The 27,241-nt window shown below is 43.3% G+C and overlaps 4 protein-coding genes across 8 annotated transcripts; 3 read left to right on the plus strand and 1 right to left on the minus strand.

Annotated features, from left to right (window-relative positions):
• On the plus strand, positions 5,955–7,955 carry LOC8068104 (flavonoid 3'-monooxygenase). The gene has a single exon (XM_002442312.2). It carries the CDS (start codon positions 6,027–6,029, stop codon positions 7,752–7,754), a length of 1,728 nt encoding a protein of 575 aa, XP_002442357.2. The 5' UTR covers positions 5,955–6,026; the 3' UTR covers positions 7,755–7,955.
• On the plus strand, positions 11,114–14,587 carry LOC8068105 (repressor of RNA polymerase III transcription MAF1 homolog). 2 transcript variants are annotated; one of them, XM_021445808.1, is made up of 11 exons: positions 11,114–11,298; positions 11,770–11,875; positions 11,982–12,052; positions 12,137–12,186; positions 12,857–12,888; positions 13,146–13,208; positions 13,538–13,625; positions 13,828–13,890; positions 13,966–14,045; positions 14,137–14,208; positions 14,297–14,587. In XM_021445808.1, exons 2-11 carry the CDS (start codon positions 11,844–11,846, stop codon positions 14,337–14,339), a joined length of 594 nt encoding a protein of 197 aa, XP_021301483.1. In that variant the 5' UTR covers positions 11,114–11,298; positions 11,770–11,843; the 3' UTR covers positions 14,340–14,587. The 2 variants fall into 2 exon arrangements, with proteins under 2 accessions (XP_021301483.1, XP_021301484.1); XM_021445809.1 differs by lacking the exons at positions 12,857–12,888; positions 13,146–13,208 and having other exon boundaries at positions 11,121–11,298; positions 13,548–13,625.
• On the minus strand, positions 14,716–18,286 carry LOC8068106. The gene is made up of 2 exons (XM_002443349.2): positions 18,121–18,286; positions 14,716–15,476 (listed from the first exon to the last, which is right to left on the minus strand). The coding sequence occupies exons 1-2, from the start codon at positions 18,284–18,286 to the stop codon at positions 14,716–14,718; spliced, it is 927 nt and encodes a 308-aa protein (XP_002443394.2).
• LOC8074237 lies at positions 22,220–26,976 on the plus strand. 4 transcript variants are annotated; one of them, XM_021445629.1, is made up of 8 exons: positions 22,220–22,410; positions 22,624–22,788; positions 22,880–22,958; positions 23,155–23,309; positions 23,541–23,593; positions 23,905–25,270; positions 25,363–25,515; positions 25,767–26,976. In XM_021445629.1, the coding sequence occupies exons 3-8, from the start codon at positions 22,939–22,941 to the stop codon at positions 26,633–26,635; spliced, it is 2,616 nt and encodes an 871-aa protein (XP_021301304.1). In that variant the 5' UTR covers positions 22,220–22,410; positions 22,624–22,788; positions 22,880–22,938; the 3' UTR covers positions 26,636–26,976. The 4 variants fall into 4 exon arrangements, with proteins under 4 accessions (XP_021301304.1, XP_021301303.1, XP_021301305.1 ...); XM_021445628.1 differs by lacking the exon at positions 22,624–22,788; XM_021445630.1 differs by lacking the exons at positions 22,624–22,788; positions 22,880–22,958.

Consider the following 27,241-nt stretch of genomic DNA (forward strand, 5'->3'; position numbering starts at 1 on the left):
GGCTTCTACACCACAGTGAGGAATCAGTGCACCCAAGGTGTTCTCGGTGACCCCCAGTGCACCCCTAAGTTTTTATTTCTGAGGTGTGTGATTGTGCTTTATCATGAAACAAATAACCTCTGTTTGTTCTCTAATACACGGTCATAAAAAAATCCTACGTGGCAGGCCTTGTTTACTTCCATTTTTTTTTTACAAAATAAGAATAGTAGCACTTTCGTTTGTATTTGATAAATATTGTCCAATTATGGACTAACTAGGCTCAAAAGATTCGTCTCGTCAATTCTAACCAAACAGTGCAATTAGTTTTTATTTTCATCTATATTTAATATTCCATGCATACGTCTAAAGATTCGATGTGACGGAGAATCTAAAAAATTTTGCAAAATTTTTGGGGAACTAAACAAGGCCTTGTGACGGAGAATCTGAAAAATTTTGCAAAATTTTTGGGGAACTAAACAAGGCCCACTCCAAAAATTTTGCAAAATTTAATTTTTCAGATTCTCCGTCACATCAAATCTTTAGACGTATATATGCATGGAATATTAAATATAGATGAAAATAAAAACTAATTGCACTGTTTGGTTGGAATTGACGAGACGAATCTTTTGAGCCTAGTTAGTCTATAATTGAACAATATTTATCAAATACAAATGAAAGTGCTACTATTCCTATTTTGTAAAAAATTTTGAAAGGAAACAAGGCCTGATATGTAACAATGTATCTGCACCCAAGCACTGCTCACGAGATGGTTGGTAAGGTAGCATAATACCAACCATGCATGTATTGGTGGTGTCTCAGCCTGCAAATGGGCTGGGTCGGAGCGCCCCTCCACCCGAACCTCCAAACCATGAGTGTCAACGCTAAGGGTCAGGCAAACCCCCCATACTGTTCCTGCTCGGCGTTAATGACCCGTGGTGCCTCTAGGATTGAACCAACGAGTGTACAGATTTGCTTCTGCAGTCGTGCTCATAGGATCCAACCTCAACTGGCATGTGCTCTAATCATGCTAGCTTTTAATTGCTCATCATTTGACTAAACAAACATGTTATTTATTTAGTCTGATTTTTTTTTTACTGCAGCACCTTCCAATCACTACTGGATCCGGCTTCTTTGCCGAGAGCCGAGAGCCCTCGGCAAAGGCCTAAAAGCCCTCGGCAAAGGCTTTGCCGAGAGCCCGCCACGTGGCTCTCGGCAAAGAGCTCTCGGCAAAGAAGCTCTCGGCAAAGAATTCTTTGCCGAGAGCCACGTGGAAGGCTCTCGGCAAAGACTTTGCCGAGGGCCAGAAACGCCCTCGGCAAAGCCTACGGCGCCGTCGAGTAACGTCAATATTGACGTCGTCTTTGCCGAGAGCCGTGCTGGCAGGCTCTCGGCAAAGATTCTTTATTTTTTTTAAAAAAAAAGCCTTTGCCGAGAGCCTGCCAGGCTGGCTCTCGGCAAAGCTGTAGTTCTTCTGAACCCGGCTTTCTATCTTTGCCGACTGCCAGCCATCCAGGCTCTCGGCAAAGCTGGGAATTTAGTTTTGTTTTTTGTTTTTTCTCTGTTTTTTACATGCACAGCCACATATGTATATATATATATCACAAATCCCTTTGTCTATATCACAATCCACATACATATCACACATGAAACATATCGAAGTCCACAGATATCACAAATCCACATAGATATGACAAATCTAACATTACGTCCAACATAAACCATAAGTTCATAACATAAACCACAAGTTCATAACATAAACTACAAGTCCACATGAATATCACTCCTCGAAGTCGCTAGCGCCTCACCCCTAGTGCTGTGACTCTGACCCGTCGTCGCCGTGGCCTCCGTCGTGTCCCGAGCCCCCATCTGGCCAAGCCGACCAGAGTGAGTGCCTCCCAGGGTGTGGAGAGCTCGCACCTGCCCACGGCGCCCACATGGCCTGCCCTGGCACCGACGGGTACGGGTACGAGTACCCGGGGCGCGGAGGAGGGCTGCCGGACAACCCGGGGTGGCCGTGCTGCGGATGGGCACCAGGCCACGTGTGCTGCGAGACGGTGCAGTGGCGAGGTGGCGCCGTGCCAAGGTGCTCCGAGTCCCCTCCGACAGGTCCTACTCTGCAAAACAAGAAAAACAACACTATAAGTACAAAATTTCGGCAGAACCTCCCCTGCACGGGAGGTTTCCAAAACCTGCAAAAGAAAGCCGGCTCGATGGCCAACAACACATATATTAATGCAAAGAAACTTAAGCTGGAATCCACTTAGACTTAGTAATATATTAATGCAGTGGCTGGTCAGACCATATTCTAATACCAAAAGAATATGCAATGAACGAAGCATGGCTGATTCAAACAAGTCAATTTCATATTCAGTGGCTTATCAACACATGAGAAAATCACTAGTATTCAGAATATGCAATGAAACACATTGTACTGCTGCTGATCAATTTTAGTACATTTGCATCCCACTGGAGCTTGATATTTAATATATAATTTTAAATGCGTATAATTTTTACCTGTAAGTCTTGGATGCCTATAATTGTATATATTGTCACAGTTTCTAGTGTCAAGTGACAGAAAGGGATAAAAATGTTGACACTTCGGATGTTTACTATATTCAAGAGCATGAATTAGAATAGCTTTGGGTTTGTGGAACTTGTTAGAACAAGTCTGGGATTACACAGCCTTCTACTTGCTAGTATATTTGGAACTATACAAGTCTGAGATAGATCGTCTACTGGAGGAAAATAATAGACTTCTTAATCAAATAGAAATAAATATTCAGAGATTTCAGATTTGTATAGTTCTCCTTTTGTTACTTTACTCTGTTTACAGTTTTTCATTCATCATTTCTATTATTCAATATTATCAAGAAATGCTCATCTGAATAGAAATGTGTATATTTCTTTTAGAATAGCATAACCCCTTCAATGTTAGTTAGACAGCATCTGGAGCATTACTTTTTTCCTCCAATAATACATGATGAGCAACAGCCCAGCGCTGGGCAAGCAGAAGCAGTCCAACAACTAGTATGCAGCAGCTAATGACTTTCCTCATTACTGTCATGAGATTTTTAGCCCGTTCAGACTTGAGAGTTCAATGATTGGAGACATCCTACTACAAGAATAAAAATCAAGCGTCCTAGCAGTCAGGCGGCCAGCCCCTAATGACTTTCCTCACCACCAGCACCCCGTAATTAGACATGGAAATATCTCCGCGTAGTCGCCAACGCAAAATATCTATCTATCAGCCGGAGTTTGGAGATTAAAGCACTGGCAAGCAGCCCGCAGCAGCACAGGATCGAAGCGGGAGCGGGAGATTAGACCGTACCGGGACGAATTGCGGCTGGGGAACTCCGACGAACGCCTCGGGACTTGCGAGACCTCCTGGGCTCCCTACCCCCTGTCGCGTCGCGCCCTGCTGCTTGGTGTTTCCTCTGCTCTTCGGGTCCCTCCTCCTCCCTCTGGAGAGAGAGAGGACTCCTGCAGCGACCGTGCAGGATGCAGCGAGGCGGCGGCGGCGCACGGGGCTGGGGAGGGGCGAGCCAGGGCCGGGGGTGGGTGCGGTGTAGGCTGACTGCGGCGGATTTGGTCGACGGCGGTGGCGGACGGGGTGCGGCGGCGGCGGCACGCGGGCGGCGGCGGCGTGCAGGGTGAGCGTGTGTGCGCGTTAGGGTTAGGCGCGCGTGTCGGGCCGGGCGGCAAAGAAATAAGCTCATTTTTTTTATGAAAACAGCCTTTGCCGAGGGCCGGCTAGTATGGCTCTCGGCAAAGACGCTTTGCCGAGGGCCGGCCAGCCTGGCTCTCGGCAAAGCCCCTTTGCCGAGAGCCTAACGCGCAGGCTCTCGGCAAAGAACTGCTGTCTTTTTCTATTCTTTTTGAATTTAGAGCTGAGTTTTTTTTGTGTCCTTGTGACCTAATTTCTAAATACATTTTAAATTTTGGCATTAATTAGACTTTTTTTGCTATATTTAACTAATTAATCTTGTTTCTTTAAATTTTTTCACATAATTCAAATTTCAACTGCAGGTACATGAAATATTAGAACTCAATGATTCGAAAAATGATAGTCAAGATATTTGGTGTACGTTGAGGCCGTATCCACAACCACACATGAAATCTCAACCCTCTCGCTAACATAACATGTCGAGGGATGTGAGGAAAAAGTGATTTATAATTATATAAATTCCAAATAAACTCCAAAAATCACGAAACTTGGCGACGTATCGTGTTATCGCATGTGGAGGCTGTGGTAAAAAATTCATAAAGTTCCGAGCAAGTTGCGACACCGGATGTCTAAAACCCAGATATCTCCACATGTTATCGAATGTGATCACATGCGGAGATGTTTGGGTTTTAGATATCCGGTATCGCAACTTACTCGAAACCTTATGATTTTTTTACCACAGTCTCCACATGCCATAACATGACACGTCGTCAAGTTTCGTGATTTTTGGACTTCATTTGGAATTTATATAATTAAAAATCACTTGTACGGCACATGGATGGTCATGTTTTATATACAAGAAATTCAAACTCTTGGGTGAGTTTATGGATACAACATCAAAATGCAGTCTTGAACATGAGTATCATTTTTTGAATGACTATATTTTATTATTTCATACTCCTGCAGTTCAAATTTTCTTTTTCAAAAAAATACAAATAAAATAATTTAATTGTTAAAATATAGCAAAATGTTATAAAAAGCTCCCAAATTTGAACATGTGCTTATATACAATATTTAAGGGTTACAGAAAAAGTTTGGGTCCAATACTAAAAAAAAACCTTTCTTCTTTGCCGAGAGCTTGACAAGGTACTCGGCAAAGACCTCCTCTTTGCCGAGAGCCTAACGCTGTGGCTCTCGGCAAAGGTGACGACAACAGTTGCCGTTACCAGCGCTGGTCCTTTGCCGAGAGCCTATCTTTGCCGAGAGCTAGGCTGTCGGCAAAGCTAGCCTTTGCCGAGGGCCTGCCTTTGCCGAGAGCTTGACCATCGGTAAAGGTTCTTTGCCGAGAGGCGTTTTTGGCTGTCGGCAAAGGCAGTCTTTGCCGAGGGCTAGCTCTCGGCAAAGCTGAGCCCTCGGCAAAGCTCTGATTTCCCGTAGTGAATCCTGTTATACTGAATGCATGATCTAGCACCTTCGTCCGCATCAGGGGCTGAAGATGGACGCTGGCTGTCGCGCGGGCACCCATTGGCCACCGCAAGGCGCGCCGCCGTTAGCGGTCTTGTGGCACGGGGCACCCCCTTGCGCCCGGACGCCGTGGTCTACGCCGGCGGTGCCGCTTCGTGCCGGTTGTAGCGACGACGACCCTATTTGTCCCTACGTACTCAGTGCTCGTCTCCATGGCAGCACCGTCGAGGCCCTGCTCTGTGATGATGCGCGCAGTAGAAAGCTACGGCTCCGTTCCGAGAGGGAGCTGCATGTTGCGACGCCATAGCTCCACGTGAATCAGAGTAGAGTGATGGCGCACAGCTCAACTGACGAGAGAGGAGTGACCCATGTTTCGATTGGGGTCGATGGGGGTCACCACCCTGCTGCCCCGCGTCCGTATGGGGTCGACCCGCTTTGCTCAATAGGCCCGGATCGATTTCGCACGAGGATCAACCCGGACTATCAATTGTCTAGAACGATAATTTGATGCCGTCTTACAATGCAAATAACAGACGAATAATGTATATATAGAGAGAGAGAAAAAAAATCCAGTCAAGGAATACCAAAGAATAGAGAATATTTCGTGTCATGACAATAGTCGCTCCTCAAATATCCCTTTGCGGAGTAGAAACCAGCAGTTAAGCACGTGTCTCGCTCAATCCATATACGTGGTTCTGAATTCAGAGCACGTGTGTCTTGTTCAATCCATACGTTGCTCTCATTTTCTTAGTAGAGTATAAGAACAAAACGCAAATTGAATGATCAATAATGGACAAAGTTCTGTGTGGCACGGCACCTTGTCGCCATATCTGTTCCTTTTCATCAAATTTAAACAGTAGGTGTCGCAATCTTTTTTTTTTTTGATACCATCATATAACAATCAATTTATACAGTTAAAATGGTGCGAGAAAAGGGGAGAACGTTCTCTCTTTTTGCGCCAACAACAGGCCGGCACACTCCATTATTTGCCATTGGCCATTGCCAAGGAAGACACTTCCATTCACTGATGGAGCTCACAGCAACAGCCGTGCCTCTGGCCGTCGCGTTCGCGTCGGTGGTGACCTTCGTCCTCATCGTGCTCGGCTCCGTTGTTCGGCTCCGCGGCCGTCGGAAGCCGCGGAACCTCCCGCCAGGGCCGAAGGGATGGCCGGTGGTTGGCAGCCTCGGCTTGCTGGCAGGCGCTCTCCCGCCGCACCGCGCACTGGCCAAGCTCGCGGCGCGCCATGGCGCGCTCATGCATCTTCGGCTTGGCTCCTTCGACACCGTGGTGGCTTCCTCGGCGGAGACGGCACGGCTGGTCCTCAAGACCCACGACCTCGCCTTCGCCGACCGCCCGCCCACGTCCTTCGGCGCCATCCTCGCCTATGGCCGCAAGGGCATCCTGCAGACTCCCTACGGCCCCTACTGGCGCATGGCTCGCAAGCTCTGCGCCACCGAGCTCTTCTCCCCGCGCCGCGTCGACTCGTTCGAGCACATGCGCGCGCAGGAGATGCGCGCGCTGGCTCGCGGCCTGTTCGAGCTCGCCGGCGCCGCCGTCGAGGTGAAGGAGCACCTCGTGAACTTCACCATGCGGAACATCCTTCGCATGGCGGTCGGGAAGAAGTGGATGGGCATCTACGGCAGCGAGGAAGGCGAGGCGTTCCGGCGCACCCTGGACGAGGCGTTCGCGGTGACCGGCGCCGTGAACAACGTCGGCGAGTGGGTGCCGTGGCTGGGGCCGCTTGACGTGCAGGGCTTCACTCGTCGGATGAAGAGGGTGCACGAGCAGCTCGACCGTTTCACGGAGCAGATCCTCGACGAGCACGAGAAAGACCGGCGACGCCGAGCTCGAGACGGCGGCGGCGAGGTCGCAGCGACGACGACGACGACAGACCTGGTGGACGTGCTGCTGCAGCTAGTCGAGGAAGGCGGCGGGCAGGAGGAAGAGGAACCGGAGGCCCGGCTCACGCGCGACGGTGCCAAGGCCTTCATCCTGGACATCATCGCCGGCGGCACGGACACCGCGGCGATTACGATGGAGTGGGCGTTGGCGGAGCTCCTCCGCCGGCCGGACGCCATGGCGGCCACCACCGCGGAGCTTGACCGCGTGGTGGGCCGTGGTCGCTGGGCCACGGAGAGTGACCTGCCGGCGCTCCCCTACTTGCACGCCGTGCTGAAGGAGACGATGCGGCTCCACCATATAGCGCCTCTCCTGGTCCCTCGTCGTGCCCGTGAGGACACGGTGGTCGGAGGCTACGACATCCCCGCCGGAGCACGCGTGCTGGTGAACATGTGGGCCGTGGCGCGCGACCCGGCGTCGTGGCCTGACGCTCCCGAAGGATTTCGGCCGGAGCGATTCCTCGCCGGCGGTGGCGCCGAGGACGTGGACGTGCGCGGAACGCACTTTGAGCTGCTGCCGTTCGGGGCCGGGCGACGGATGTGTCCGGCGTACAACCTCGCGATGAAGGAGATGGCGGCGGCGCTGGCGAACCTGGTCCATGGGTTCACGTGGCGGCTGCCGGACGGGGTGGCGCCGGAGGACGTGAGCATGGAGGAGTTCTTTGGGCTGACGACGAGCATGAAGGTGCCCCTCGTCGCCATCGCTGAGCCCAGGCTGCCGGAGCACCTCTACACCGATGTCGATTAATCGTCTGGCCGGGCTTGCGGTTTGGTGTGGTCATATTATATGCCACGTTAAAAACATGCTGGGGCAAACACACATACTCGAAGTATATATTTTTTTTTTTGCAATAAGGGACTTACTAAAATTCAGGTGTCTGAATTTTGGTTTTATTTCAGATGATGGTTATTACATATATTTTATATCAAAATTGCACCATTTTATTCATTGCAATTTAGGCACAATATGCAATTTTCAATTTCGCGAATAAAAATCATATTAGACAAAATAACAAACCCCAAAAAAAATCTGATTTGTGTTGGCACAAAGGCAATCAATTAACAATTTATAATTGTTCCTATAGTTAAGGACAAAAAATTTGATATACTATGGTAGGCAAATAATAAATCATAAATGTAATAATCTATTTGTACTAGTTGATGGTACAAAAGTGTTGCCTAAAATTATTTTAAAATTCAAGGAGAAGTGATACAGTAAACTCTAGGCGTTATCAACCCTTTCTTTTTGTGGCAAATATTATCCAATTATGGACTAACTTGGATCAAACGATTTGTCTCGCGATTTACAATTAAACTGTGCAATTAGTTTTTATTTTCGTCTATATTTAATGCTTCATGCATGTGTCAAAAGATTCGATTTGACAGAGAATCTTAAAAACATTTTAGTTTTTTGGGTGAACTAAACAAGGCCATCACCAGATCGAAGTGCCAGGCCGCATTTTGTTTGTATACACGGTGATCCGGTCTAGCGTCAGCAAGGATATGATTCCTTTAACACAATTTGGTTGATCGCCTACTCACCTAAAAAATACAAGAATGCACATGTTCTATTTCCATTACGGTCTCCATTGTTGTTGTTTGTGAATCAAACAACACTTTAGACGCGTGTTTGGTTTGGAATCAACTCTAACACTACCGGAAAACCAGCCAATGCCGAGAGCCGAGCAAAAAAAAAAAAAAAAACGGGCTCTCGGCAAACAGAACGTTTGCCAAGGGTAACGCTAGGCAAAGAAGGGTCGTCAACAAACGAATTACCGTGGGTCAGAATCTCGGCAAACAAAAGCGCTCGGCGAACTGGACCGTTTTGACGAAAGGGCCTCTCGGCAAAGAAAGGCGCACAACAAATTGGATCTTTACCGTGAGCTGAGCTCTCGGCAAACGGCAGTTCTCGGCAAAGAGCTGCCGCCATCACTTGGACTGACGGCGTGATATCTGTTAATTGTTAATATTTGTTTTATATGTGAATAACAGTTGGAAACAAAAACAGAATTTTAAAAAAAAGCTCTCTAGAGCCTATGCCGAGAGCTAAGGATTTGCCGAGAGCCGGGACCGTGCGGCTCTCGGCAAAGTTGCGACCTTTGCCGAGCGCCTGGAAGGCAGACTCTCAGCAAAGAGTCACTTTGACGAGCGCCGGGCTCTCGGCAAAGACTAGTAAAAAATGGCGCAAACCTTTTTTTATTTTTTTTAAAGTCTTTGCCGAGCTGGGCTCTCGGCAAACGTCGTCTTTGCCGAGTGCTGGACTCTCGGCAAACCTCAGTAAAAAATATTATTTCCAAACCAGTTCGACTGCAATTCTTTTTCATTATTTTTTAAAAAAATCTTTGCCGAGCGACGCTCTCGGCAAAGGAGTTTGAATAGTTGTCGGAACTGACCGTTAACGGTCGTTTTGCCGTTACTAGTGTTCACGTTTGCTGAGAGCTATAGTTTGCCGAGAGGTGGGCTCCATGTGCTCGGCAAAAACTTTGCTGAGAGCAGCTCTCGGCAAACTCTCCTTTGCCGGTAGCTTGTTTGCCGGCAGTTCTTTGCCGAGAGCTGCTCTCAGCAAAACGTTTCCCAAGCGGGTTTGCCCATTTGCCGAGCGCTCGGAGCTCTCGGCAAAGGACTAGAATCCGATGAGACATAATGAGATGGGACGGATAGTTTCTATGGATGGGATGATCAATCTCTATACTTTGTATGGTTGATGGGATATGACAGTTTGTGTTTTTGTTTGGTTTATATGGGATCGATGTCGATTTCTACCTCTGCTAGGGATAGTTATAAGTGGGTCCATTTATCATATCTATGCTCATATGTCTATCATATAGTGTTTCTATTTTTTATCGGCCTATCTCGTATTCCTCTTCTACCAAGTAGCCACGAGCTCATTGGGCTGTGCTGACTGTCGAGAGCACCTCAACCACGCTGCTATCTGAAAGCACCACACAACACCACTTGGCAGCGGAGCTCCTCGCCCATACTGACTCCCAACCACAGAGCTCCTCGATGGCGCTGCCGCCTATAGAGCCACCCAACCACACTACACAAAAGATATAACACTTCATATAGTGCAAAAGGATGCCCCGTCCCTTTGGTTCCAAGGGGATGGAGTTGCCCCACATCTAAGGTAAATATATGCTCCTCAGTTTAAACACCAGCAAAATAGGTACTATCCTATTCCATTCTCATTCATCTCATCATTTAAACACATGCTAAGTGTACATGTATATCATATCCTTTGCTGGTCCACCCTTATTGAAATATGTGATTTTTGTTTCTTTCTGGTCCCCTAATTTTTCTTTAGAACAACTCTATTTTGATTTTTGATCAATTTTGGCTGAAGCATATTTAGTGCGCCATATAGGTATGGCATGATTCTATGCCTAGCCTAGCAAGAGTACTACTACTTTTGTTCCAAAATGTAAGTCGTTTTCGAGTTTTTTTATGCATAGCATTTACTATGTATATACACTATGTTAAGATAACTTTTATCATGAATTTAGAAAAACTCGGAACAACATAATTTGAATAGAGAGGGTACTACTTTGTAATACTCTGCCTAGCTGTGGAGTAGCATTGTGATATGTTTTTGGCTCTCCATCTCATCTTATTCGCTTTCTACTTTTGAATAGTCTACCTCACTGACCATCCTTTTACAAAGCACTCTAATATTTTTTTGTCAAATCTATTTTAGAGAGTTGCTAAATCAGTAAATTTGACTAGAGTTTTTGGCTAATCTGATGGAGATAGATGCTCTAAATGGATAATGCTAGTTCTGCAATATTGATTATCGAAATTTTATGGGTTATTTGGATATTTTCTGTTACAATGTTGACCGTTTTAAAGAATAATATTACTATTAACACCATGAGATAAAAAAGTAGATAAAATAGCAGACTGAGCAAAAAAAAAAAAGATAAATGACATAGCACAAAAATTCACTCTCTTAGTGACATGAACAAAATGACCATCTTTATCTAGAGAAAAAAGCTCTCGTAAATGGATGACGGACAAAAATGGTGGAAACAAATCGCAACGAACAATTCACCCAAAAAAAAAAACCCGCAACGAACAAGCACGCCGAAACGGTCATCCGCCCGGCTCGGGGACTCCTGTCAGTCAGCCTCCGCCCTCCGCACGACGGCGCGAGTCTCCCAGCGACGCCGGCCGCGCCGCCCCTCGGCTGCTTGGTTGGCCGGCGGCCGCCCAACACCCCCCCCCCCCCCCCCCCCCCCCCTAACACGGTGACGCCCGGGTGGCGGACGGAGGGACGAATCGTCGGCGGCACATCTGTGAGAACTAAGAAACCCCTCCCCCTCCATTATCTTCTTGCTTTCAAGTTCCCCAAATCTCTAATCCTATGTAATTTTATATTTTGATGTAGCTTATAGATGTAGCCACGTAGGTAGTAGAATTGTAGAAATGAGCTGGGAAATAAGATGAACGATATAGTCTTTTGGGTGATTGCCTTTCATTGAAAAGTAGTGATGTAATTATATTTAGTCTTTAAGATTCTATATCATGCATATTTCAAATTATTAGTATGTTGTTTAGACTATTTGTATTTGTATTTGTATTGTAATTTAAGACTTGTTATATTATGCTATTTAGTATTTGTATATCGAATTGTGGGGCAATTTTTATGGCACTTTACTGAACTGTTAAATGGATTTTTACTGGTTTGCGTAAGTAAATTTTGGTCCAGCGTATCCTATGCAAAAGTCCTAGATCAGCCGCTGAATATGAGTATGTTAATTTCACAGTTGGGGTTCTGAACCCACTTCGCGAGACACGTCCAATCAGATTGACTATTTTATGAGTTCACAAGACACCCAGCATGAAGTTTTTAGAATACACCCCCTTCGACAGGTAAATGTGGTGTTTTCTGTTGCTATTGGTGTGCTTTTAGTTGCAATTGCAACCAATTCGTCTTCCCCAGTTTACTGTTTTTTTGCGGTTTTGTTTATGTTTCCAGTATAAATTTGTTCCTCGAGCAACTCAACCTTGGTGATTGTACAATGAGAGTGAACCTTGAGGCATTCTCTTGTAAGAAACTAGGAACTTGCTCCATTGCATCCTTTGTTGAGCATGAGCCACATGCTTTCGATAAACTAGTATATTAATTTGCAGGCAAGCACACTGCGACGGACCGTAGGCTTTCAATAAGCCTAGAACATGAGGTATATGCTTTTCCTGGACCCATGAATTATAATATTATCACTGAGATCGTTTTTCTTCCAACAAAGCTATGAATCATATGTAATCTACAGTGATTTGTTTATAAATTTTTTCCTCTCTGTTTGGAATCATGGTAGAGCAAAACAAACTGTTTTGATTGGTTAGATACTTTCAGGCAAGGATCTGGGATTCGACCGAAATACTCCGAATTTCAGCGAATTTCGTCCAATTCGGTTGGGGCCGAAACGAATTTTATGATTCAATTTCCGAAAATTCACCGAATTCAGCCCGAAATTGGACCGAATTTTCCCGAATTTCGTCCATTTCGGTTGGGGCCGAATTTTTTTTCAAAATGAATCCCAGAACCTTGCTTTCAGGTAGTTAACCCCTGCTTGGTTCACCCATTTTGTGCTTGGTTGCTTCCACTCAATTTTTCTTCTAATATGCTTCCTTTATTCATAGTTATATATTGCAGCAGGGGGCCTCTCATGTATGCAGTTGATGCTTACCAGCCATTAGTTTTGTAGCTATCATCTTGCATACATGAAGAATCATGGAATGATTCAAGTACAACCTCATTGCTTAATGCCACCCTTCTTCAAGCTGCAGTCCTATACTTTTTTCCACCTGTCATGTTAGGCTTTATCTTCTACTCTAATTGTGGCCTTGTAGGCACCAGTGGAGCACTTATCCTCCAGATCAAGGTAAGGATCTGTGGGGTATATTTACTAGAAAAAAATTGCAAACATTCCACTGATCAACCCCCCCCCCCCCCCCCAATTTTTCATTTACCACTGGGTCCCATTGACAGGTGGGCCCTGGTCCTACCTTTCATTGAGGCATCCAAAGAATTGGGGTTTGACCCAGACACCCAGTCATATGTTTGCAAAAGTTCCCTATTTGTTGTGCACATTTTCTTTTTACATAGCCTAACTTCTATTTTCGTTTTATGTTTGTCCAGCCAGAAAACAATGATATATCTAGTTCTCACTCTTGGCCACATTTATCCAGATTATGATTTCAGGTAACATCGTATTTGTAGCAAGTGTGTTCTAATATAATTTGGGAGGAAGGATATCTGGGTAATGTCATAGTCAGCTTTCTGTGGGCAATATGGCAAACCCGCTTTTGTCCTTTCCTACCAGCCTAAGGGGGTGTTGTCAGATGGTATGACAGACGGATTAATAACCGTTGCTCTTTGAGCTGAGAGTTCAATTCTCTCCATTTCCCTTGGTCTTTGGCAATTGATATATCTAACTTTCTTAAGATCTCGCTGTCATGTCACACATTCATGATAGCACGACCGTCAGATTAAATTTAACATCCTTTTGTCAACATTTGTTCACTTATTAGTGCTGTTCAGGCACACTTGTTCTTCCAAGAAGAGGAGTTGGAAAGCTTCAAGCAGATGGTAGACACCTACTTACCTGATGCTTCTAGGGTAATGCTTTATGATTCCTCTTTATCTTTTGGTTTGATTATTTTTACTTTGTTCATATAAATAGATTGGTTTAGCTAGATTGCATATTCCAAAAAAGGGAAAAACACGAAAACTGATTAATAAACTGGGCATATGATCCTGAGACTTTGTTTTGCCTTTCTCACTGTTTGACATGCTTACCTGAATTTGGACTTCCCTTCAGCAATGGGCAGCCACAAATGAGGGCAGTTCTCTTCTGGACAGTATGACTAAAGCAATTGATGAGGTCAGGATTCACTTATAATGTTTGGTTCGGAAGTTGTATAGTCCTTCTATTTTATGTTTGCTCCTTATGTTTTAGGTTATCAAAATCAGAGAGTGTGACATCTACAGCTATAACCCAGACTCTGATGCAGATCCAGTTCTAGAGAAAGGGTCCATGTATGTTTGAGTGAACTACGATAGGATTGTGATGGTTAGCTTATGCATCTAAATCATCTTTCTAATATAGATACTAACCTCTTTCTTGTAGATGGTCGTTCAACTACTTCTTCTACAATAGGAAATTAAAACGAGTTGTGAGCTTTTGTTGTTACTGCACTAGGTAGGTGCTTGTTTAGAGCTGCGAGGTTGTGACAGGGAACACAAGATAATCAATAATGAATTAATGACGTATTCTTCTTTCAACGCAGCAAATTATCAGGAGATGACTTCTTAACAGGTGCTGGATGGTGAAGAGGAAGATGCCTTGATTGACATGGACATATGACTGACAGTGTTCTGCTAGGTACCTGATGTGCGTGTAATATAGAGCATGTATGCCCATTCCTGTTATGAAACTTTTAATATGACTTCCCTTTTATTGTAGCATGTAAAAACCATGGCCCCTGTTTAGCTTGTTAGAAATAATCATGACTTGAATTAGTTTTTTTTTTTTTGACGGTCAACGGGGGGGAGTCGCTCCCCACCTGAATTTTGTATTACTCACGGGCCAAAACGCCTCTAAATTAGTTTACATAGATCTTTTGTACATGGTGCACCTGGACAGGCGTACACTAGGGTCACTTAGCACAGAGGAAGAAAGAAACATCGTTTAGACTAAAGAAGACAGTTAACCTTCACCCTGCCTCGCCCGCTGGAAGGCGAGTGCCCAAGCCTGTGCGATATGCCTCTTGGATGCCGGAAGTCTGAAGGCCCACTGGTTGGCGGCGTTTTTGCACTGTAGGAGTAGTGCTTGAACGCTGGTAGTATCCGTTCTGAAGATGAAAGCGTTTCTTGCTTTCCATAGTTGCCAGCAGCAAATTGCCAGGAAGGAGGAGAATGCCTCTCGCGGGATGGTTGGTGGTGGAGACCATGAATGAATGATGTCCAGGTCCCCGGGGTTTACTTGAATCTGCAGCCTCTGCCACAGCTGACCAGCGAGGTTGCACCCACAAACCATGTGGTCTGCAGATTCTTCAGAAGCCCGACAAATTTCACAAGTCGGGTCGTCAACCACGGTTTTGGAGAAGAGAACCGTTCTGCATTGGATCCTGCCCCTAGTTAACAGCCACATGAAGAGTTGGACGCGTGGAGGAGCGTATGATTCCCAGATGACTTTGGCCTTGGGGCTAGAGGGTTGGGTTTTTGCCTTGATCATCTTGTAAATGGCACCGCTGTCCAGGCTGCATTCTTGTCTTTCGAACACCGATTTCCTGACATCACTTTGGTCTGATAGGTGCAGGCTGATTATCGCGTCCTGGGCATCCCGCAGTTCTTGTTGAGCAGCTGTTGTTAGCCGAGGAACCATAGTGTTCTGAATGCCAACATCAATGATTTCTTTGACGGAGGCCGACTGAAGTTTGCAGTGACTGAAGAGAGCCGGGTATACATCTGCAACTTGAATTAGTTTTAAGTCTTTGCATCTCGTATAGATTAGTCACGTTATGTGTTAACGTGTTTGGGTTAGTTGTGGCTGGACACGTGATGAGTTCACGTTGTGTGGCCGGAGTCCTGCATGTAGTTTGTTAGGATTGCATTAGGCAAGGCTGATCGAGTCTAGAGGCAAGTCGTTGGCGGTTGAGCGCATGCAAAGCAGGCTAAGCGAGAAGGATGGAGACCCATTCTTGCGGAGGAGTATGTGGCTCACGAACGCAAGAGACCAGGTCCTCCAGAGTGTCGTGCGTACGTGCGCATGAAGCTCGCAAAGTGGGTGCGTGGGCGCTGCGTCGCTACGAGTATAAATTGGCTGTGTAGGCTCGTGTCTTGTTGAGTGAGTTGTGTATCTTCCAGTTAATAAAGCCAACATACAGGCCGTTCAGCGGCCGGGGCGTTCGTCGCCGGCAATACTCGTGTCCACTGTTCATCTTCCACCTCTGTCTCCTCTCGTGTGTGTGCGCGTGAGTGCAGTTCGTGCTGCGGAGGTCTAACATAGCTGTGTCTGTAGATATGCAGATTTGAGATTTGGCAGCGGGAAACTTCCAATCCCCGAGGCTTGAACTGCCACGGTGATTTGGTACGTTGTTTGCTAGAATTGGAGTCTATGTTCTGCCTAGTTAAAACATACAGATAATTTCAGAATAGTGTGTGAAGTGTTGTCAAATTTGTTCCCCATCTACTTGCGCATATTTGGCATCGTGTTGTGATATTCCCTGACAAGGAGGGGCAGTTTTTTTTTTCTCCCCTATTTGCTTTAACATGGACACATGGTGTTTGGCCGTCTGGAGTCTGGATTGGCAGGTCCACACCTCTTTGAAACCAGGAAGGTTTATTTACCATCTGTCGTCTATCCGTGCATAACAGGTTACAGGTCCTGGTTGCGTACGCCGTTAGTTCTTGTGCATAACAGGTCTTGTTGCGTACCTGATTTCTATTTTTGAAGCTACAGAGTATCCACTTCTGTTTCTGTATCTTTGTCTAGTAGTGCGTTGTTTCTGTAAATGCCTAAAATGATACTACTCCAGTTTCAGTAACAAAAACATGCAAACCGGTTTACCTTTTTTTTTCCGAGCTACCATGGGTGACGGAGCATCATTTCTATGTTTTTGTCAAAGATTGGAGTTGGATGGTTTCTGTAAATGCCTGAAAAGGTACGAGTAAAAATGTTTTGTTTTCTGCCGAACCTTGTAAGGAGAATCGAGGTGTGTTTTGGTTTCAATCTACGAAGCTGCTGTGCGCGGATAAGTCAATTATGTGTTGCAAATGTGCTTTGAGATTCGTGTTATTACATACTTGCTAATACTTTACCCCTCTCTCCACTGTGTTACACTACTTATTTTGAATTGCACATATCTCGATGTATTACTGAACAGTGTAGATAGTGCTTGCCTAATATATATACACACACCAAAAGTGATAGATAGCTCAAAAAGAACCAGCCGGTTTGGTATCGTTCATCCATTCATTTCCTTTCCTTTCTTTCTAAACTCTGAAGCGAAGATGGTTACAAAGCAAAAGTTCAGAGTTCAGTTGAGTGGGTTTTTTTTTTTTTTTTTTGAGAGCAACGGGTAGCGTTTCATTAATTCAACCGATCATTACATAAAGAGGCCTGACTGAGCTCGGGCGCCTCATGAAACCAAACAGAGTCAGAAAATTGACCAGCTGATCTAACTAGAATATGAGCTACCACATTACAACATCTACTGACATGAATAAAAGAGAAATCAATTGATGAAAGTCTCATCTCTTGCTTGATGTCCTGAATTACCGATGCCACTAGTGAGCGATCTCTGCCATTTGATTGGAGCTTATGGATCACAGAGAGGCAGTCAGACACTAGCAATACCTTAAGGTATGGAAGACTTGAGACAAAAAGGACTGTATGTCTAAGAGCAATTGCCTCTGCAAGTTCAGGTTCGGTTCGGTGACCCAGCTGCGGCTCTGTCTACAAGCAGCCAAAAAGCTACCGTTGTGGTCTCTAATCACTAAACCAATACCCATCTTCTGTTGAGTGGTTTCACAGTTAGTACATCGATTAGTGGGAAATGCTTATCAGAACAATGAGCCGAGGGTAGTAGCTTCCATATTTTCTTGTTTTTTTTTTATTTTTATCCAAAAATACTATTGTGTAATACTAAAAGAGTTAAATACATGGCTCTTAAACTTGTGGCTCTATGCCATCTAGGTCCACAAACTCTTAAAACCGAAATCTAGATCTCTGAACTTGTTAAGTCGTGCATCATAGGTCCATACCTCTTCTTTATGTAGGGGCTGCCTAGCAGTGGCGGAGCTAGGATTTTAAACTTGAGTATTTCCACTTTTACAAAGTCGAATCCATAGATTTAAAATATAAACAATCATACTGCAAGTCAACAACTTTAAACTAATATTTGCTTTTGAGAATATAGACTTCTAATTGAAATGCCAGTTTTTTACATGTTTTGAGCTCAAATGTGCGAAAATACTATATATTATAGCATTATACTTTTATATATATAAATATTTACATAAAAATATACCAAAAATAATTAGGTATTCGCGGGAATACCGAAGAATATCTATAGATCCGGCCATGCTGCCTAGGATAGTCATCTCCTACTTTCAGCTGCAGTTGTGCTCGCCCACTCGCATCCGATATGCCTCCGCCAGCGCCCAGGTGCGTGGCCGCCTCCACCACCTCTATCTCTGTCGCGCCCGTGGTTCGCGATGTTCTCGTGGATGCTCACCGCGAACAGGAATGTCTCCTGCGGCACCGGCGCCAGCATGTCTTCCCGGCGCGCACCCGGAGGCTCAGAACACCTGCTAGATGTTCGGCCGCGACGGGGTAGGAGAAAACAAGTCCACGTCGCGCCTTGGGATGATGCGCCGCTCGGTCGAGGGGCTCCACGAGTGAGGTTGCGAGCGCGTGCGATGACCAGCCGTGTATTTATTAGGCCTTGTTTAGTTCGTAAAAATTTTTGTAGCATTTCGTTTTTATTTGATAAACATTGTCCAATTACGGAGTAACTAAGATCAAAAGATTCATCTCACAAATTACAGGTAAAATGTACAGTTAGTTTTTATTTTCGTCTATATTTAATGCTCCATGCATGCGACTAAAGATTCGATGTGACGGAGAATTTTGAAAAAAATTTCGAACTAAACAAGGCCTTAACTCATATTAAAAAATGAATATGTTCTGAACTACTCTCTCCGTTCTAAATTATAAGTTATTTCAAAAATCTTGGAGAGTCAACGCATTTTCAAGTTTGACAAAAAAATATAGAGAGAAATATAAAGATTTATGTCATAAAATAGGTACACTATGAAAGTATAAGTAACAAAGAATCTAATGATACTTGGTTGGTACCAAAAATATTATTATTTTGCTATATAAATTTGATCAAACTTGAAAAACTTTGACTCTTTAAGATTCTTGGAATGACTTATAATTTGAAAAACTTTGACACTTTTAATCGCGCCGAAGACGGCGACACGACTGCTAACCTCGCCACATGTCTAAACGTGACTAAGGTCTTGTTTAGATGTGAAAATTTTTTGGATTTTGCTACTGTAGCACTTTCGTTTGTTTGTGGCAAATATTGTCCAATCATAGACTAACTAGGGTTAAAAGATTCGTCTCGTGATTTACAGACAAACTGTGTAATTAGTTTTTGTTTTCGTATATATTTAATGCTTTATGTATGTGCCGCAAGATTCAATGTGACAGGAAATTTTGAAAACTTTTTGAATTTTGGTCGGAACTAAACAAGGCCTAACTAGATACCACTTCAGGAAACACTTTCCACTTAATATAAGTTATCGACGTGGCATGGAAGGTAGTAGTGAGTCACGCCAGATAATGCCGTGACAAATTTTTCGTCTCTAGTTTCAGCTATATTGATTTTTTTTCGATCCAAAACAACGGACATATATACTCCCTCCGTTCCTTTTTAGTTATCGTTTGCGCTAAGCGTGGGCAAAAATAACCGAGAACCGAAACCGAAACCGAAATAACCGGAACCGAAACCGAAATAACCGAAACGATTTTCGGTTAGCTGTTCGGTTCTCAGTTCTCAGGAACCGAACTAACCGATCAAATTTCGGTTCCCAGGCTCGGTTAACCGAAAGAACCGAAATAACCGAAATTAGCCCAATAAACCTTACAACATAGGCCTAATACCACCTTAACCCTAAATATAAAAGGTGAATGACACCTTCTCATAGCCTCACATCCTCACATTTTTTAAAATAACGACATCTTGCTTTTTAAAAAATATTTTTTTCCTATTTTTCTATTTTTTTTATGCCTGTGTAAATTTTCGGTTAGTTCGGTCGGAACCGAAACCGATTTTGCTCGGTTCCAAGATTTGTGAAGAACCGATCGGTTCCTATTTGTAGAGAACCGAATTTGTGTCAAAAACCGAAGAACCGAACCGAACCGAACCGAGGAACCGAACGCCCAGGCTGATTTGCGCTTTCCGAAAAACAACTGTCGAACAATTATATATTAAAAAATATTAACAATTATATATTAAAAAATATTAATATTTATAATACATAATTAGTATCATTAGATTGATCTTTGAATCTAGTTTTTTAACAAATTTATTTGGAGATACAAATATTGCACGTATTTTCTATAAATCGAGTCAAATTTATGGCACGCGCACCAACAACGACAATTAAAAAAGGGCAGAGGGAGTATGTAGTATATCTCCAAAATTCTTCAAGTAGATATTAGAAGATATATTTTACTTGTATCCGGATCACACATCTTATAGTTTTGAGATTAGAAAACAGGACTCTTTTATTGAGATTATAAATACGTCTTAGTTATAAAGCAACCGAAATCGTCTATAACTTTGGTTTTTATATGGCAAGGTCGTCGTTACGTGGACCTGCACGAGCTCTTATTTGATCACCGTGTTGCAAAGCTAAAGGCTGAAGCGGCGGCTGTTGGTAGCTACCTAGGCCGTTGATGCGCTAGCGGTGCTGATCGAGCTGCAGAACTCGAGTTCGTGCTCCGCCAGTCGTCTTTCTTGATGATTTTCTCTTAGGCCTTGTTTACTTCCCAGAAAATTTTGCAAAATTTTTCACATTCCCCATCACATTGAATCTTTAGACGCATGCATGGAGTATTAAATATAGACGAAAATAAAAACTAATTGCACAGTTTAGTCGGAATTGACGAGATGAATTTTTAAGCCTAGTTAGTCCATGATTGGACAATATTTGTCAAATACAAACGAAAGTGCTACCGTGTCGATTTTCTAAAAATTTTCGGAACTAAACAAAGCCTTAGTTGGAAACACAACTTGTCAAAACTGTGCTAGCCTTACTAAGGTTTGAGAAAGTGTATATTACTCTACAAACTTAATTTAAGCACCTCAACTTCCACACACTCCCTACTTAACAAGATCCTTTTTAATAAATTTTGATCAAAGTCATAGATCCACTGTTGACGCTTAGAGTTAATTAACATTATCTTAGTTAGCTTTGGTTAATCGAAAGACCACTATGACTTAAAACGTTGAAGATCTAGACTTATACCAAATGACATACCAGAGCATCTCTAACTCTAAGAGTGCCCCATGTTCCTTTCACATCCATGTTTTTTGGAAAAAAGAAGAAAATTTCATCTCCAAGTGTTTCCCATATCTCTTTCCTATCTTTTCACACTTGACAAAACCACCACTGTGCACAAATATACACGCGGCCTGGAAGCACGCATCTAGAGAAGTAGAAGGAGGTGGAAAAAAGTGACAAGAAAAACTTTTAAGATAAAAATATAGAAAACTCCTGAAGATGACCTCTTTTTTTTCTCTCCATACTAATTTGGGAGTTGGCAAACACCATATTCTGAGGAACAAAATATCGATAACTCTTAGAGATGCTCTTTACCTTCACTAATTTGGCTCTAAGCCTATGATAAGTTTATCTACAAACTTATTGTTTTATCAGACCCTTAATACTATCTTTTAACATTTTCACTCACTATCTATCTAGTACCCAAATCATTAATTAGTTTGTGCATACCTTAGCAACTTAAAAGAACTACCATACATTTCTTGTTAATAAGAGATACCTTGGATTAAAGATCTTTAGAATACACTCCAACTTTGATTATATGTTTTTGTACAACGTATATATATATTATATATTTAAACCAGCTCTAAATATTGATATAGTTAATGCTATTTTCCAAACTTGGAATACTTTGGGTGCTAGACTAAGGCTTTTAAAATTAAATTGTTTTTAGTCTAAATTTTCAATTTTACTCCATATACTAAGATGAAGTATCACGTGTGCTACATTTTACATGTTACCACTTTGAATAGAGAGATTATGTGAAAGTCAATTTAAGAGCTAGATCAAACGAAGGTCTTCAACATCTTGCTTAAATATCCAAACATCATAATTAGTGTGACTAATGAGTTTATCGCATATTAGTCTTCAACCTCTTTTGGCTTGGCAGAAAATGCTAATTTTTGTGTTTATCAGTCAAAATCAGCACTACCTTTTAGCTATAAATATTTTTCTCTCGCACCAATCCAGAAATCAGCCACCCGAACTGGGTCAATTAGAGACATGTTCTTTTAATATTTTATTATATTTTTGCTAAAATATAAAAAATGGCTTGTATGGGAATGTCCGCAAGGTTTTGGTTTTTTGAGAAAAAAAAATCAAGGCCACTCCTCCCTGTGCTGCAAAACGTAAAGTAGCTGACATGCACAGGGAGAGAGGAGGAGCGCATTCCTCTCTGCCTCGCACAGTTGGGTATGTTTCGCTAGGGGAGGAGAGAGAGACAGAGAGAGGAAATAGCCATTAGCCCATGGAGGGGAGGAGCTCCATTCCCCTTCTCCGCATGCGCAGCCCACGAAAAGGGCGATCTTTCGCTTCTACCCCGGTATGGTCTCTCGTTTATTCTTTTCCCAATCCCTTTTCTCGCCGCGCGGTTGTTTGGTTAGGATTTTAATATTGGTGCTTACTGATTTGGGGGAGTATTGCAAATTGCAATTGTGTTTGCATGAATTGTTGATTATGTGATTCTTGCCTAACTGCGACTTGGTGGATGATGCTGAACCTGAGTATAAACTTGCCATGTCCATTTCGATGGCAGGGATGAAATTGCATTGTCCTCCCCCAACAAAAATAAGGGCCATACATGACAAATGCTTGGCAAGATGAAGATTAGTCCTGATATATATCTTTCACCCGCAATTCATGGTTGTGTTGGATTTGTGAATGCCTGATTTTTCTTCTAGTTGAAATATTGATGATCTTGGTAGGGGAATTATCATTGACAGTTCGTGATTGGTTTTCCCTAAAAACTACTTCTGTATTTTATTTAAAACACAATGATTTCTTCATTGCAGATTTACCATCTCTTCCCAAATTAGCAGCTGTGTTATCAAATATAAACCCCAAATGGAATATGTGCGCTACATGGAACTTGTATGTCAAACTTTCGTATTTGATTCACATAATTAGAACGTACATTCTCTTGCTGGGTTAAATAAGAAAAAATGGATATCTGGAGCATCTGCAGTATGAGCCTTTTATACATATTGGAAATGGGTCTGGGTATCCAAATATATTAAGGTTGACTTTTAGGGTGTTCTGAATCTTGCCCTTTCTACACTGATGCTAGGTTTGCTGGAACAATGGCTGAGAGCAAGCGGTTTGATACAAAGAGCACAGGTTGCCTTGAAGGCCTGTTCAACTTCCTTGCCCTAAACCAACGGTTGCAAATGCCGAAGACAATTGCCTACCGAAAGCACAGCGAAGGAAGTAACAATACGATCAGTAAGGTTTTACATATGTCTACTTTCAGTTTTGCATTTTTGGCAACACTTTTTATTATTTCCACAGGATTGTCTGTGTCATGCTTTTTGTATTTCCCTGGTTATGAATTGGATCTTGGCATAGATTTATCTTTGCTGTTCATATTTGAAAGCTGACCCTAGCAAGGCAGGTCTCTTTATTTGGGTCATCTAAAATTGTAGTGTGCTGACCACATTTTTCTATTTGTTGTAGGAGTGAAAGTCCCAAAGCCCAAAACTAGCAGTGAAAAAGATGAATATATCCCGGTAGGTGTATAAACTACATTTCTTTTATGGTAAACACAGAAGCCTCATAGATTTCTACTGTTATATTGAAGTGATGGATCTTACTACATTTCGTATAATAGCACAACCAACAAACTATAGTGATGCATGACTCAAAATTGCCATGTTTGCAATCTATGAAAGCTTTGCAACCTTTTGTGATAATTTTCTAGTTGTCAATGCTAAATCACTAGGAGGCTCTACATGTATATTTCAAGTTATTGATATAGTTCCAGTTAAATGTTAATGCACTTCTCTTTTTTTCTAACTCTACTTGTGGTGTTTAATTGCAGAAGGAAACTAATAGTGACTCCCAAACTGGTAAGTCCCACATGTTCATATGGAGGACACTCATGTTCAAGAAAAAAACACCCGGGAAAGACAAAAAGAAGAGCAGCTCGACAGCCAGTTCCCCATCCTCATCACGTCTGCTGCGCTCCAGATCAATCCATCACTCGAAATGCTTTGATTATGAGGTTCCTGATGAGTTAGCTGCGCATTATCATGCAATGAACAACTCGGGCTCCAGTGAGATGGGTTCTTCTCACAGTGAACCGCCACCATTGCCACATGAGAGTCCACAACATCCCAATATCCAAGAGCCCGGCAGGGCTTGTGGCAGCATGGATGGCAAAGATAGCATAGATCTGGAGGCACCCTGTGAGACAGCACCTGGAAATCTCACTGGTGAGAGTGAGGCTCCCTCTACACAAAAAACTTGTGATGCTTCAACACATCACTCAAAGGAGTTCTTGGATTTTCTTGAATTGTTTAATGCACATAGGGAACTATTTCTGAAGATTCTTCATGATCCTTCATTACTAGTACCACCTGAACAGCAAGCGCAAGAAGCTTCTTCCAGTGGTTCTGTACCACTGAACAAATTGGAATCATTTCCAAGACCAGGAGGGTCATCAGGGAAACGTAACCCTATATTTGATCGGAGTGACAGTGAGAAAAGCAGGAGGTCAGAAATCCAAAGGTCACCCTCGAGACCTACCGCTGACCTGGAAGCTGCAAAGGTCTTTAGTACAAGAATGCCTACTGGTATTGATAGCTCTGCAGTTTCTCTTGCAGAATCAAGGAGCCTGAAGAAAGCTGGAACAGCTTCAAACCGTTTTAAAGCTATCAGTAGAAAGATCAAAGATGTCGTAAGGGAGAACCAGAAAGAGCTTGCTCGGATTACAAAGGATGGAGTCTTCCACAAACTGCCATATGGCCAAAAAATGTCTGGGTTGACCAGGAGCCCCTCCATGGAGAAGTTTGTCCAGGAGGAGAAACAAATCCAAAGATCATATTCCATTGCGGAATCAGTAGACAAGTATTCAACACTATATGAGTCAATCTCAAGGGACTCAAGAATTTCTCCAGAAAGATTAGACATAACAATGGAAGGCGGTGCAAGCTTAAATGATAAGAAGATGCCAATGAGCCTCAAAAGAATAACTTCTCTTCCAGAGATGCGGTTATGTTCATCTCACCAAGAGGCCCTGCCTGAAGTTTCAGCTTCTCGGATTGGGTCCAAGACTTGCAATGTGGAATCTGATCACTTTTCTTCACGTAGAACTGATGCCTTCAGTATCTGTGCAGAAGGAAATTTCTATCCTGATGATGTCACAGAAAAATCAGAAAATATTCACATTGGATTAAATTGTGGAGGTAAGCTGGCAAAAGAAAGTTAAGATTAACACATTTTTTTATTAGAAGACTTACAATATTGTCAATTTTTTTTGCACAAATTGCTATCATAGGTTTGGAAGAGAATTTCCGTGGCATCCTTCGAAGTCCAAGTCTGTCTTCTCTTGGCCAGTCTTTCTCCCACCGTCGCATTAATAGTTTACCTTCCTTCGATCGGTCATTCTTTCAAGACCATACTCGTAGTTTCACAGAGTGTTCTATAGCAGGTGGATTATATTTGAACTCTGCGTTTATTATAAAATGCAAAAATTACTAGTAAAAGTTCATGATTTTCCCCCATTCAGAACCAGACTAGTTATTTTTGTCAAGCATATCTTCTTTTCCTATCAAATTGCAGCCTTTTCCATTACCAATTGTATTTTCTGCACTATCCAAAAACTCTAAAACCCATTGCTTGTATGTGTTTTCTAGTACTTCAATCCTTGTGACACTTTTCTTTTCTTAATACATTTTTTAGATTCAGAGCCACCATTCGAGAACTTGCAGCTTGAGGACGATGACTGGTTAGTCAAGCCACCACTGCCTGCAGGAGCATATGCTGCCAATTTCAATGATGAAGAATGGCTGGTCACACCACTGAAGCACTCCGGTGTCATGAATGGTATTGATCGTGAGGATGAAGAGTGGTTAGTTAAGGCGACGCAACTGTCTGGTGCCAAGGATGTTGATCCTGAAGATGAAGAGTGGTTAGTCAAGTCAGGGCAGCCCATAACTAATGATGCTTTGGATTCGGATTTTCGCTTCATACACGAATTTTCTGAACAAGGTGCTGTGGAACCCTTGCACATTTATGTCAGTGACAAGAACGAGGCTGATTTCCAGTATGTCAAGGATATCCTCAAGAAATCAGGATTCAGCTGCGGCGATGTCGACTGGTACGCATCCAATCAGCCAGTCAGCCCTGTGGTCTTTGATGAGGCAGAATGCTCATGTCAGGAGCTCAGCATGGCATGCGATGAGCCACACAGTATTGTCAGGCGCATGCTCCTGTTCGATCTCATCAACGAGGTCCTGCTGGACATCTATGACTCTTCACTTGTCATCGGCCCATGGCACTCACGCTTCGACCTGCGAACCAGACCCATTCCCATGGGGTATCATGTTCTTGAGGAGGTGTGGGCGAAGGTGAGCTGCTACCTGAGCCTGCATTGGAAGGAAGGCCAGACGGTGGAGGACATTGTGGCACAAGATCTTATGAGGAAGGACGGCTGGATGAACCTGGTATATGACGCGGAGTGCACCGCGTTGGACATGGAGGATCTGATGGTGGAGGACCTGCTGGATGATGTTGTCATTCAGATAGTGTTAGAATCAATTGATGAATGACTATCCAGATCTTTTTTTTTGGTGGCTTGAGCTTTGGAGTAATTTGTTCATAAGGCTGAACACTGAAGAAAGGTACTAGATAGATAGATGGATCGCTTGTCTCGCATTGTGCAACAGTAACTGTGTAGATCATTTTACCATGGCTATTCTAGCAACTGTCAAATGTAGTAGGATGTTAGCCATGCATAGAAAATCAGAAACAGAAGGTAAACAATAGACAGGAAATAGATAGCATTATATACCTGATAAATTTAACCAAACTGTCATGCGTTTTTATTAGTCAATACTGGTATTTCTAGCTCGTGATTCTTATACAAATTCTGGTGTTTGTCCTCTATTCATGGATCTGTGGAAGGCACAATTCTGAATGTGAAAAACACTACTCTGTTGACTACGCACATCTTTTCAGTGGATCGTCATATATTATTATAGATCTGTACTTGCAATCTCCTTGGCTTAATAGGCAGAGGGGCATTTTTTTCTTTGATGTATAATCTGGCATGCTTTTAGCTGCGGAGGTTATGTGAAATTCAAGCTGAATGTTTGAAAAGTTGAAGAAGAGGGTGCAGGAGGTACACGATCCCATTATTCGCACCGGATCATTAT

The sequence above is a fragment of the Sorghum bicolor genome, chromosome 8 (genome assembly GCF_000003195.3).
Source record: "Sorghum bicolor cultivar BTx623 chromosome 8, Sorghum_bicolor_NCBIv3, whole genome shotgun sequence".
NCBI lineage: Eukaryota > Viridiplantae > Streptophyta > Magnoliopsida > Poales > Poaceae > Sorghum > Sorghum bicolor.